General features: G+C 41.5%; 1 protein-coding gene across 1 annotated transcript in view; it reads left to right on the top strand.

Annotated features, from left to right (window-relative positions):
• The window catches only part of LOC311099413 (high affinity cAMP-specific and IBMX-insensitive 3',5'-cyclic phosphodiesterase 8B-like), a gene marked incomplete at its 5' end in the record, with an annotated part of 95,444 nt that extends 83,333 nt beyond the window's left edge, over positions 1–12,111 (top strand). Inside the window, 3 exons of the mRNA XM_084140106.1 lie at positions 429–596; positions 4,704–4,833; positions 8,518–12,111. Coding sequence (XP_083996232.1) covers positions 429–596; positions 4,704–4,833; positions 8,518–8,627 — 408 coding nt within the window. The 3' untranslated portion in view covers positions 8,628–12,111. The remainder of the gene's footprint in view (positions 1–428; positions 597–4,703; positions 4,834–8,517) is intronic.
• Between the last annotated feature and the right edge of the window lie 1,482 nt (positions 12,112–13,593).

The raw sequence follows: 13,593 nt of genomic DNA, 5'->3' as shown, positions 1-13,593 counted from the left end.
CATACCCCGTTCAAAGGTACTTCAATATTTTGTCTTGTCCATTCACCCTCTGAATGGCACACATACACAATCCATGTCTCAATTGTCTAAAGGCTTAAAAATCCTTCTTTAACCTGTTTCCGCCCCTTCATCTACACGAATTGAAGTGGATGTAACAGGTGACATCGATAAGGGATCAGAGCTTTCACCTGGATTCACCTGGTTAATCTAAGTCATGGAAAGAGCAGGTGTTCCTAATGTTTTGTACACTCAGTGTATAATCACACACACAGTCATTTCCATGTAAAAGGACCCATGAACACCAACATCTGAAGTTTATAGGAGCATATCAAATGTAATGTCAAATGAAAGCTAAGCGTCTATATGTGTGTGTCTGCGTGTGTGTGTTAATGTGTCTCTGACCTTGTCTGTGTGTTTCTCTGTAACAGAGTGAAGGCAGTGACAGCGAGGGCCAAGCCAGCATCAGGAACAGCCCAGAGAACCGGCTGCTGATCAAGAGGATGATGATAAAGTGTGCTGATGTGGCCAACCCCTGCAGACCCCTGGAGCTCTGCATAGAATGGGCTGGACGCATCTCAGAGGAGTACTTCGCACAGGTGAGAGGGCAGTGTGTATAAATAGTTTTGAGGCAGGTCGTAGTACTCCGAACCAAAACTACAGCTAAATCAGCTCTGTTCAGAGTGGGAGAGTATGTCATAGTACAGTGAGGGAATTAAGTATTTGATCCCCTGCTGATTTTGTACGTTTGTCCACTGACATAGACATGATTAGTCTATAATTTTAATGGTAGGTTTATTTGAACAGTGAGAGACAGAATAACAACAACAAAATCCAGAAAAACGCATGTCAAAAATGTTATACATTTATTTGCATTTTTATGAGGGAAATGAGTATTTGACCCCCTCTCAATCAGAAAGATTTCTGGCTCCCAGGTGTCTTTTATACAGGTAACGAGCTGAGATTAGGAGCACACTCTTAAAGGGAGTGCTCCTAATCTCAGCTTGTTACCTGTATAAAAGACACCTGTCCACAGAAGCAATCAATCAGATTCCAAACTCTCCACCATTGCCAAGACCAAAGAGCTCTCCAAGGATGTCAGCGACAAGATTGTAGACCTACACAAGGCTGGAATGGGCCACAAGACCATCGCCAAGCAGCTTGGTGAGAAGGTGACAACAGTTGGTGCGATTATTCGCAAATGGAAGAAACACAAAATAACTGTCAATCTCCCTCGGCCCAGAGCTCCATGCAAGATCTCACCTCGTGGAGTTGCAATGATCATGAGAACGGTGAGGAATCAGCCCAGAACTACACGGGAGGATCTTGTCAATGATCTCAAGGCAGCTGGGACCATAGTCACCAAGAAAACAATTGGTAACACACTACACCGTGAAGGACTGAAATCCTGCAGCGCCCGCAAGGTCCCCCTGCTCAAGAAGGCACATATACAGGCCCGTCTGAAGTTTGCCAATAAACATCTGAATGATTCAGAGGAGAACTGGGTGAAAGTGTTGTGGTCAGATGAGACCAAAATCGAGCTCCTTGGCATCAACTCAACTCGCCATGTTTGGAGGAGGAGGAATGCTGCCTATGACCCCAAGAACACCATCCCCACCGTCAAACATGGAGGTGGAAACATTATGCTTTGGGGGTGTTTTTCTGCTAAGGGGACAGGACAACTTCACTGCATCAAAGGGACGATGGACGGAGCCATGTACCGTCAAATCTTGGGTGAGAACCTCCTTCCAGCATGACAATGACCCAAAACACATGGCCAAGACAACAAAGGATTGGCTCAAGAAGAAGCACATTAAGGTCCTGGATTGGCCTAGCCAGTCTCCAGACCTTAATCCCATAGAAAATCTGTGGAGGGAGCTGAAGGTTCGAGTTGCCAAACGTCAGCCTCGAAACCTTAATGACTTGGAGAAGATCTGCAAAGAGGAGTGGGACAAAATCCCTCCTGAGATGTGTGCAAACCTGGTGGCCAACTACAAGAAACGTCTGACCTCTGTGATTGCCAACAAGGGTTTTGCCACCAAGTACTAAGTCATGTTTTGCAGAGGGGTCAAATACTTATTTCCCTCATTAAAATGCAAATCAATTTATAACATTTTTGCATTTTTATGGATTTTTTTGTTGTTATTCTGTCTCTCACTGTTCAAACAAACCTACCATTAAAATTATAGACTGATCATGTCTTTGTCAGTGGGCAAACGTACAAAATCAGCAGGGGATCAAATACTTAATTCCCTCACTGTATGTCATAGCAGCTTTAACAATTCTTGTGCGGACAGAGTCTGCAGCTGGCAATCCTGACCTTAACAACTGCCTACTCCGCTATCTGTGTGCACCTATAGATCTGTTCCATACCTTCTCTCCCTGTCTCTATCTGTCTCTCTATCTTGTTCCTCTCGCATCTCTTTGTTCTCTCTTTCTCTCTTTCTGCCTCTATCTCGCTGTCTGACCTTCTATCTATCTGGTAGGATACGGTGTGGGAAATGCATTTGTGTTGTCCCATACGGAAAAAATATGTTTGTATGGGACAAAAATATATTTTCGATTTTAAAAACGTAGGATACATGTGAAATATTTTAAATTGGCCAAATAATGTATTTTAAATATATATATTTTTTAATACATTCAACATGTATTACGGAATGTATTTAACATTTATATATAAATGTATGTAAAAATGTATATCACAATATATGTTAAATGCATCGGGAAAAGTATTGAATGTATTTCAAAATACATTCTGAAATACATACAATTATGTATTTAGAATATATTTTCTCATGTATTTATCGATATATTTGGTAAATATATTTTAAAATGTAATTGGAAATGTTTTGTTAAATATATTCCAACATGGATTTAAATGTATTTGTAAGAAATATATATTTTTATTCAAATGTATGGCAAATAGCTCAAGACCCAAATGTCCTCGAATGACCCAAATTAAGAAGAAATAGTGTGTCATTATACATGTTTACTCATAACTTTGGGTCCCAAACCATAGTTTAAGAAACCCTGTTCTAATAGGCTGCGGCCACTACAATATATTTTGCCAAAATGCATTTTTATTGTACTTGACACATACCAAAAGCATACTAAAAGCACTAACATGCATTTAAATGACTACAAAAATGACAACAAACATGATACATTATCGGTCATGTAGTGACTCCATGTCTTTCATGTGCAAATGTCAAATATACAAACAAACTTGACGAGAGCTTTCCAACCAACGTCCAATGAGCAGAACTTAACACGTAATGGGTCGTTCCACGAAATGTGTGCTTTTTGCGTCCCTTTGATATGTTAAGTAGAAATTAAGCACCAATATAGAATTTTAAAAGCCTGTTATATGAAATGAAGTGCGCTTTAATATAGACCACATGGAGAAGTCATTAACTTTTATTTTCAATATGAAAAAAGACTTACATTTGTGACTTCTAGGAAGATTTTAACCCACTAATCCCCAAAAAGACTTTTCACCATCATTGTAAAGCCATAGTTATTCTGTTGCTTTGACAAAGTTATTTATGAAGATTATTATTTATTTCATGTTATTAGTGATTCATTTACATCTGTCCCTCATTTTAAGGTCCAGCCTGTTACGTGAACTGAACTCTCGTTTTAATATGGTGAAACTATTCATTTAAAAATATTTATTACAAAAGAAACATTGAACATCTAATAGTCAAATCATAGTGTAAAGCAGGTGAGCTGTTTCAACTCTTTTTGGCCATTTTCAGATTTTTTGTGGTGAAAAACTGAGCGGGTCGAGCATAACACGTCAACCCTGTTACCCGTAGATAGACAGGCTAGTAATGCTTTACCAACTGAAAAATGTGTGTGAATCTTACATTCAACTGCCTCTCCCTGTTGCACACAACAAGCTTCCATTCCCTGTCACAAGGGGATACATGGCTGATTTAACTAGTAATTACCAGTTGGAGGGCCGTTCAAGTGGATTTATCCCAGATGTGGTAAATTCCCATTTCTCACTTGGTTATTTACGCAACATAACACTGCTAACCATTCACTGTAGAGCCGTATAATACCACTCATTGGACGCACGACCTAGACCTACACTTTGACATATTGAGGAGTGTTGTACGATGTATAGTTTTTGTTTAAATAATAATAACAATAATAATAAGAATAATAATAAGAATAATACGAATAATAATAAGAATAGAAACAGCTCAGTGGCCAACCTTGGGCATTATATTTTTTAAATGATTGAATTAAGCTGAAGAGAGCCACTTACTTTTTTGAGATGGAAAAACTTGTTTTTTATTAAGTTGAACATGCTCTTTATGACAGAATGTAAAATGTTTGTGAAATTCAACGTTTTTATTCTTTTCTCACCATCACAATTTCAATTATATCACAGTTTTGGCTTGGTGGCCCAAAAAACCATCTCCATTGATCAATACATAAAGATTCATTTAAGAAGCCGAATTAGGAACCACTTTGGCCACCCTGTAGAATAGATGTCATGCCATGCATTTCTGGAACATTGTCAGGCATTACATGCATTTGAGGAAAGATGCAAATGTATCTACATGTATTTTAAAAAATAATAATCTGTATGGGGTGTGACTGTGTTCATATATCTCTTGTATACTACAGTGTGTGTGTGTGTGTGTGTGTGTGTGTGTTAACCTGTGTGTGTATCTATCCATGTATTTCAGACTGATGAGGAGAAGAGACAGGGTCTACCGGTGGTCATGCCTGTCTTTGACAGGAACACCTGTAGTATCCCCAAGTCTCAGATCTCCTTCATAGACTACTTCATCACAGACATGTTTGATGCCTGGGATGGTAAGAACACACACACACACCACACGCACACACACACACACACCACACGCACACACACACAGAGGACCCACAGGGAGGGGGGGGGGGAATATGGAATAGAACTTTCCCATGCCTTCCCTCCACTCTTCTCCTCCTCTCTCCTGTCTTCTATTCCCTCCACCCCTGTAAAAGATGTCTTCTTTCTCATGTCACAGTGGAGCACAGTAGCCCAGAGGAAGGAGAGAGGGAGGGAGAAGGGGATGGAAGCCAGACATAGGGGTGAAGAGGAGGGATGGTCGGAGAAAGGGATGGGTCAAAGGAGGATAGCATACAGTTACTCCCCATTTCACCGTTTTCTGACGTTGGGGTGTTGCTGGAGGTTACCCCCCTCCCCCAGAGAAGAGAACACATGTGTTTACAGTCAATAAAACTGCTGATGTCACGGAAAGTTCCTAGAGGCCACTGGGACAGGGTGGGGAGGGGAGGGTATCCGGGGGCCGGAGGGGTTAAGTCAAGACGCAGTGAAGCAGGACCTACTGGACACACACACTCACTAGCACAGACACACATACACACAAAGTACTCACTAATTGGTCTTTTGACCAATCAGATCAGCTGTGGAAAAGATCTGTTGTAAAAAGATCTGACGTGATTGGTCAAAAGAACATCAGATTTGGGCTGCCTGTCTAAACGTAGCCTTTGTGCTTCTGTGTGTAGTTTTGTGACACACACACAAGCATATCGCACATACAGTGCCTTGCAAAAGTATCATCCCCTTTGGCGTTTTTCCTATTTTGTTGCATTACAACCTGTAATTTAAACAGATTTTTATTTGGATTTCGTGTAATGGACATACACAAAATAGTCCAAATTGGTGAAGTGAAATGAAAAAAATAACTTATTTTTAAAAATTCTAAAAAATAAATAACGGATAAGTGGTGCGTGCATATGTACAGTGGGGAAAAAAAGTATTTAGTCAGCCACCAATTGTGCAAGTGTTCCCACTTAAAAAGATGAGAGAGGCCTGTAATTTTCATCATAGGTACACGTCAACTATGACAGACAAAATGAGGAAAAAAAATCCAGGAAATCACATTGTAGGATTTTTTATGAATTTATTTGCAAATTATGGTGGAAAATAAGTATTTGGTCAATAACAAAAGTTTCTCAATACTTTGTTATATACCCTTTGTTGGCAATGACACAGGTCAAACGTTTTCTGTAAGTCTTCACAAGGTTTTCACACACTGTTGCTGGTATTTTGCCCCATTCCTCCATGCAGATCTCCTCTAGAGCAGTGATGTTTTGGGGCTGTCGCTGGGCAACACGGACTTTCAACTCCCTCCAAAGATTTTCTATGGGGTTGAGATCTGGAGACTGGCTAGGCCACTCCAGGACCTTGAAATGCTTCTTACAAAGCCACTCCTTCGTTGCCCGGGCGGTGTGTTTGGGATCATTGTCATGCTGAAAGACCCAGCCACGTTTCATCTTCAATGCCCTTGCTGATGGAAGGAGGTTTTCACTCAAAATCTCACGATACATGGCCCCATTCATTCTGTCCTTTACACTGATCAGTCGTCCTGGTCCCTTTGCAGAAAAACAGCCCCAAAGCATGATGTTTCCACCCCCATGCTTCACAGTAGGTATGGTGTTCTTTGGATGCAACTCAGCATTCTTTGTCCTCCAAACACGACGAGTTGAGTTTTGACCAAAAAGTTATATTTTGGTTTCATCTGACCATCTGACATTCTCCCAATCCTCTTCTGGATCATCCAAATGCACTCTAGCAAACTTCAGATGGGCCTGGACATGTATTGGCTTAAGCAGGGGGACACGTCTTGCACTGCAGGATTTGAGTCCCTGGCGGTGTAGTGTGTTACTGATGGTAGGCTTTGTTACTTTGGTCCCAGCTCTCTGCAGGTCATTCACTAGGTCCCCCCGTGTGGTTCTGGGATTTTTGCTCACCGTTCTTGTGATCATTTTGACCCCACGGGGTGAGATCTTGCGTGGAGCCCCAGATCGAGGGAGATTATCAGTGGTCTTGTATGTCTTCCATTTCCTAATAATTGCTCCCACAGTTGATTTCTTCAAACCAAGCTGCTTACCTATTGCAGATTCAGTGTTCCCAGCCTGGTGCAGGTCTACAATTTTGTTTCTGGTGTCCTTTGACAGCTCTTTGGTCTTGGCCACAGTGGAGTTTGGAGTGTGACTGTTTGAGGTTGTGGACAGGTGTCTTTTATACTGATAACAAGTTCAAACAGGTGCCATTAATACAGGTAACGAGTGGAGGACAGAGGAGCCTCTTAAAGTTACAGGTCTGTGAGAGCCAGAAATCTTGCTTGTTTGTAGGTGACCAAATACTTATTTTCCACCATAATTTGCAAATAAATTCATTAAAAATCCTACAATGTGATTTTCTGGATTTTTTTTCTCAATTTGTCTGTCATAGTTGACGTGTACCTATGATGAAAATTACAGGCCTCTCTCATCTTTTTAAGTGGGAGAACTTGCACAATTGGTGGCTGACTAAATAAAAAATGTCCCCACTGTATTCACCCCCTTTGCTATGAAGCCCCTAAATAAGATCTGGTGCAACCAATTACCTTCAGAAGTCACATAATTAGTTAAATAAAGTCCACCTGTGTGCAATCTAAGTGTCACATGATCTCAGTATATATACACTTGTTCTGAAAGGCCCCAGAGTCTGCAACACCACTAAGCAAGGGGCACCACTAAGCAAGCGGCACCATGAAGACCAAGGAGCTCTCCAAACAGGTCAGGGACAAAGTTGTTACAGATCAGGGTTGGGTTATAAAAACATATCCAAAACTTTGAACATCCCACAGAGCACCATTAAATCCATTATTAAAAAATTGAAAGAATATGGCACCACAACAAACCTGCCAAGAGAAGGCCGCACACCAAAACTCACGGACCAGGCAAGGAGGGCATTAATCAGAGAGGCAACAAAGAGACCAAAGATAACCCTGAAGAAGCTGCAAAGCTCCACAGTGGAGATTGGACTATCTGTCCATAGGACCACTTTAAGCAGTACACTCCACAGAGCTGGGCTTTACGAAAGAGTATAGAATTGTTATGCACGCTCAAGTTTTCAGTTTTTTTGTCTTATTTCTTGTTTATTTCACAATAAAACACCATGGGCGGCAGGTACACTATGGGCGGCAGGTAGCTTAGTGGTTAAGAGCGTTGTGCCAGTAACCGAAAGGTCGCTGGTTCTAATCCCCGAGCCGACTAGGTGAAAAATCTGTCGGTGCCCTTGAGCAAGGCACTTAACCCTAATTGCTCCTGTAAGTCGCTAAATGTAAAAAAAATATTTTGCATCTTCAAAGTGGTAGGCATGTTGTGTAAATCAAATGATACAAACTCCCAAAAAATCCATTTTAATTCCAGGTTGTAAGGCAACAAAATAGGAAAATTTGATTTTTGGGGGGTTAATACTTTCGCAAGCCACTGAAAGCACTCACACAGCAGGTTTTAATTCATCGGGGACATGGCTGGGTTGTTGTCAGGTGGTTGCCAGGTCAGGCTCATGTAGAGGGGTAACAAATGAGTTGGAAACTAGGAAGTAAACAACAGACACACACACTGCCTGAGACCCAGTTGCCCCAGCTGTCATTTCCGCTGGCTCATATGTTTGTGTGTGTGCATGTGTGTGTTAACCTCACACTCTCATGTGTCCCCCAGCCTTCGCCAGTCTACCTGGCCTCATGGAGCACCTGTCAGAGAACTACAAATACTGGAAGGGTCTGGACGACATGAAGTGCAAGAGCCTGCGGCCGCCCCCTCCTCCGTGACCCCTCCATCCCTCCCTCTCTCCCCTTATCCCTCCATCCCTTCCTCTCACTGGGCTGGGGGAGACAGCGAATGTAGCCCAGCACTGGTATTAAGCCCCTCCCACTGTGATTCTACCCAGCTCCACACACACTGGACTGTACTGCAGTCTGCAGACCTCAGAGCCTGTAGACCTCAGAGTCTGCAGCTTGGAGCCCTGAGAAGAGACCAGGGGACTGACATACTGGCTGACAAATGACACCCCTTTCCCCATGTAGTGCTCTCCTTCTGTCCAGACATCCTTCCCATCCCTAGTTATCAGATGTTGCTTCAAACTGAAAAACTGATTTCAACCAGAGAATCATTATGATGCCCCGTGCCAAATGTAGCATGGGGGGCTCTGATCATAAGTAGTGCACTACATGGGGAATATGGTGACATTTGAGAATTGCCCATTCAGACTCTTCAGACCCCTCTGTGGTTCGTCTTGGGCCCCTAATGGGACTCTACAGCCCTCCTGACAATCTATCCCAGCCAACCGCACTTTAGCAGCTCAAAAACGTGTAACTTTCTCACACAATTGTTTTTTCCTGTGATGATGTCTGTGCTCTATATCTGTTTATTTTATCTCAGGCAAGTGTCTGCTGTTGTTTGTCATATCTCTGATTTCTGTCCGTCCATGCTTGGTCCCTAAGGTAGTGTGTGGTGATGTGTGGACCAAAGGTTTGCTGACACATGAACTACTTATACTGTAAGTACCAGGAATAAAAGAGGAGAGAGCGCAGAACTAAAGTATGTAGAGAGAAACCTGTTCGCTGAATCACACACACACACACACACACTGTACTTACTCTCCCGACCACACAGCCAACTTCTAAAACTGTAACTCAGCTCTCCTGGTTCTCCCTCCAGATGGAAGTATTAGGTAATATTGAGCTCTGATAAGCCCAGTTAGGCAGAGTAAAACAGAGACGTGCGTGTGTGTGTTAGTGTGTGTGCATGCGTGTGTTTGCACATGCCTGTGTGTGTGTGTGTTTGGCAGCAAACCCAGAGCAGTCAGCGGTCTGTGTTCGCTCCATACCTGGGAGGTTTACAGAGCAGAGCCCAACTGAACTGACTGCTGTAATATCTCTCTCTACGGGGGAAAACCAGAGCTTTACTCAGAGAGCCAGGCCTCACGGGCAGCTAGCCCACCACCAGGCTCCCCTCTGGGGCTAGAACCAGCCCTCACTCAGCCCCCTCTGGAACTCAGCTCCAGACATGGCTGTTAAAAGAGAACTCTCCTGTCAACACTGGGGCTTAGTGGGAACAGTATTAGAACAGTATTATAACTCTATTAGCAACAAGTTGGGGAAAAACAGCAGTATATATTAAGTACTGTTGATCTTTACAACTTATAAGCCACATCAGTGAATAATCTGAGCAACAGCAGGCTAGTGTACTGTTTATGACAGCTTGCATTGAAGCTAGTCCTAATTCATTACTTTAAATGGGTCATAAAGTTCCAGTGAAACAGTACATCAATTTAAACATCGAAGGCACATTGAAGTGGACACATACTGTAGATAATTGCAATCTCCAAATATGAAGGAAACTAATTAGCATTGGCTAAGCAAGTTACTATTCCAAAGCAGAACTCGTTGATTTCTAACATTTCAGTTGTGCTGTGGTGTGCAGTGCAATAGTAGGAGTACGTTTAATTTTCCAACTCTCCCTCCTGTCTGCCCGTAGTGTGTTGCTGGTCCATTGTAAAGTAGCATGGTAGTGTGGTCTGAGCAGAGAGCCACCTCACAAGAGCCTGATGAAACCACCTTGGGACAGACAGCATGAAATACTCGGCTGGCCCTGGCTCAATTTACACTCTATTCCCCATGTAGTGCACTACTTTTGGGCCAGAGATGTATGTGGTGAGAGACTGGCACACTTAGCTCTTGGGGCTTAAACAGATGTGTCTTAAAGGCACTCTTATTGCCTACATAGCACACTACGTTTGACTACTCTAATCAAAAGTAGTGCACTATATGGTGTCACTTTAGATTGACCCTGTTTTAGGATCCTCTCTGGGAAAAGAGCACTTTCAGCTCCCAGCACGCTGTACTGCTACTTGGTTTGGTTCAGTTTTCAACTCTGGCTAGACTACTATTCAAATATGATTTGAAATGTCACTATCGTGAAACATGCTGTCCATCCCTTTCTCTTGTCATCTAGAATCACATTACTGTGTAGTTGTCTCCCTCCAGTGGTTGGCAGTGGGGAATGCAGTTTGTTAATTTCCTTGTGCAAAGCAGCATCCATACAAGACAGGCTTAAGTCAGAGGTGTTGTGAATGGGTGGTAAGCTTTGAGTTCAAAGTACGTGTTTGTGCGTGCGTGTGTGTAAATTCAACTGAGAAAATCGAAACTGTTGTACGTATTTAACCAAAGGCACAGTGATATTCTTTAAGGTGCCTTACTCTGATCCTCTCCTGAAACAGGGTTCAGAGTTCCAGCTTAATAATATAATATGCCATTTAGCAGAAGCTTTCTATTCAAAGCGACTTACAGTCATGCGTGCACACATTTTTGTGTATGGGTGGTCCCGGGGATCGAACCCACTACCTTGGCGTTACAAGCGCCGTGCTCTACCAGCTGAGCTACAGAGGTTTGTTTGTGTTAGCGAGCAGCTGAACAAAGATACTGGACTAAGCCATAGAGTACTTAACCTTACTATTCTAACCTGTATATTACGACACTGTAAACTACCTAGCTACGGCTGACTTCACCAACCCACTATCTAGTCTCCCGTGACTGTTCTCGATTGAGCCTAATCTATTTTCAATGAATTATGAATGTTTGTTGTAAAGTGAGTTTGGGTCAGATCTGATGTCACCCACACGCTTGTCGTCCTTTCTTTCTTTGAACCCCCAAAGATGAACTGTTTCTGCTGTAGAGCAGGGTGTGGCATCTACTGTGATGTCATGTTAACCAGGCTCTGTCATTGGTCAGAGACTGGCATCAATGGGTATGGAGAACGTGCCAAACCCTTTCTTTCTTTTCTATCGTTTCTCAGCAGAAAAACCAACAGATATTCTGCAAGCATTCATGTATATAAGCTCTATTTTTTTTTTTTTATGTTTTTCATTATTTTGTGGTTATTGGCCGTGAAAAGGCAAACGTAAAATATAATAGAAATGTTTTACTGTATGTATTTTTGAAGGACTTGATGGTTTGATGCTTTTGTTGTGTATAAACCACCGGGCAGAAACTGGTTGCATCAACGTTGTTTCCACGTCATAAAAAAATAAAAAATCTATCTCATGATGTTGAATCAAAGTGAAAGATTGGATTTGCAAAAAGTCATCAACGTAAGGGAATTATATATATTTAAAAAAACTAAAATGTTAACATAAATTCAATTACATGGTGAAATGTTTTGTTGATTTCACGTTGAATTCACTTTAGTTGACATCACAACCATGTGTAAATCCAAACTAGATGTTGAAATGACATCTGTGCCCAATGGGAAGCTATTCTTCTTGGATCCTCCAGGGTTTGGTGGATATAATTTCTGTCTTTTCTGGCCTCTGGCAGAGTACGCCTTCTTTTGTTGTTCTTTGTCGATACGTCTTTTAAAATACAGTTGTATCTTTAATTTGTGACATTCATTTGAGGCTTTAAAAAACAAGCCAGTGAGGGTTTACAAATTGTTAAAATAACCATACAGACATTTGGCAAATAAATGTGTGACCAACTTGAAGACAACGCTTGAAGACAACGCTGGCTTAAATATGAACATCAGATAAAAATTGGAGACTTGAAACGCACATAATTTCACAAGTTGTAAAATCACTGAAACAACAAACATGTATAAGAAATATCAGTCACATCACACATTCACTACACTGATCAAACAGGCACATTGCATTACACGTCCATTTTCCTCAGAGACAGTGAAAGGATGATTCCACTAGAAACCAACAACATAAGAACACTTATGGAAAATGAATACATTCCACCCCTCTTTAAAACCTTAAAACCTATGACATTACATTATGGACATCATACCTGCACAGCATTTATCTTAATACGGATAATGAAAAAGGCAATACAAATCTAAAAGGACCAAAACAGTATTTTTCCCTTCCTTATAGGGGGGAGAGTAGGGTAAGTTGAGCCACCCTTGTTTCTAGGAAGAGGTCTGTGAAGGGAGAACCTACATGAAAAAAAAAAAAAAGTGGTAAGCAAGTTAGGTCCAAAAGACGATGTTCACCAAGTTAAATTAATTTATTGTGTTAAAGAGGTTTCATGATTCTTGTATCTAAACCAAAGTAGATCATTTAAAGATTGTTCTATACATCAGATTGGGTCTCTATAAGCTTCAATAAGGTCCTAAACCTAGCATGAAAGTGCATCCTTGTAGCTGTCTGTGCTAATATAGTCAAAATGTTTGCCTTGGGGTAAGTTAAGCCAATGGTTGAGCAAATTGAAGTGGTTTCTTCCCCGGCGCAATGCAAGACATTATCGCTGGGATATGAGGTAACAACAGGGCCTGGCCTATGTTAAAAGTGTTTGTTAGGTGTCTAGCCTGTCTTAAAAGACGCTTAACATTATTAAAAGACAAAAAAAGTGATTGTGATTGTGTTGAATTGTGTTTGGGAAATAAAGACAGACATGGTTTTAAAAAGAAAGGTAGTGGTAATATTTCATTCAGTACAGAAATTTGTAGGCAGCTTAACTTACCTGTCCTGTGGCTCAACTTACCCCATACCGAGGGTAAGTTGTGCCAAGAGACCACTTTTATGGGGGACAAGTTATGTTTTCACAACTGTAATGTTTACATGAATTCTGATTATTTCCAGAGATACAAAACATCCTGAAATATATGAAGATATCTTTGTTAGAAAGAATACTATATTTCCCTTGATGGAGTGATGCTGAATGTAAAAAATGGCTCAACTTACCCCACTCTCCCCTAAATGCAAAAAGAAAAGCCAACTCAGTAAATGTGATT

The sequence above is a fragment of the Coregonus lavaretus genome (assembly GCF_964263955.1).
Source record: "Coregonus lavaretus genome assembly, chromosome: 24".
In the NCBI taxonomy this organism is placed as follows: domain Eukaryota; kingdom Metazoa; phylum Chordata; class Actinopteri; order Salmoniformes; family Salmonidae; genus Coregonus; species Coregonus lavaretus.
Note: the sequence above shows the minus strand (reverse complement) of the source record. Positions and strands in the feature narration are given on the sequence as shown.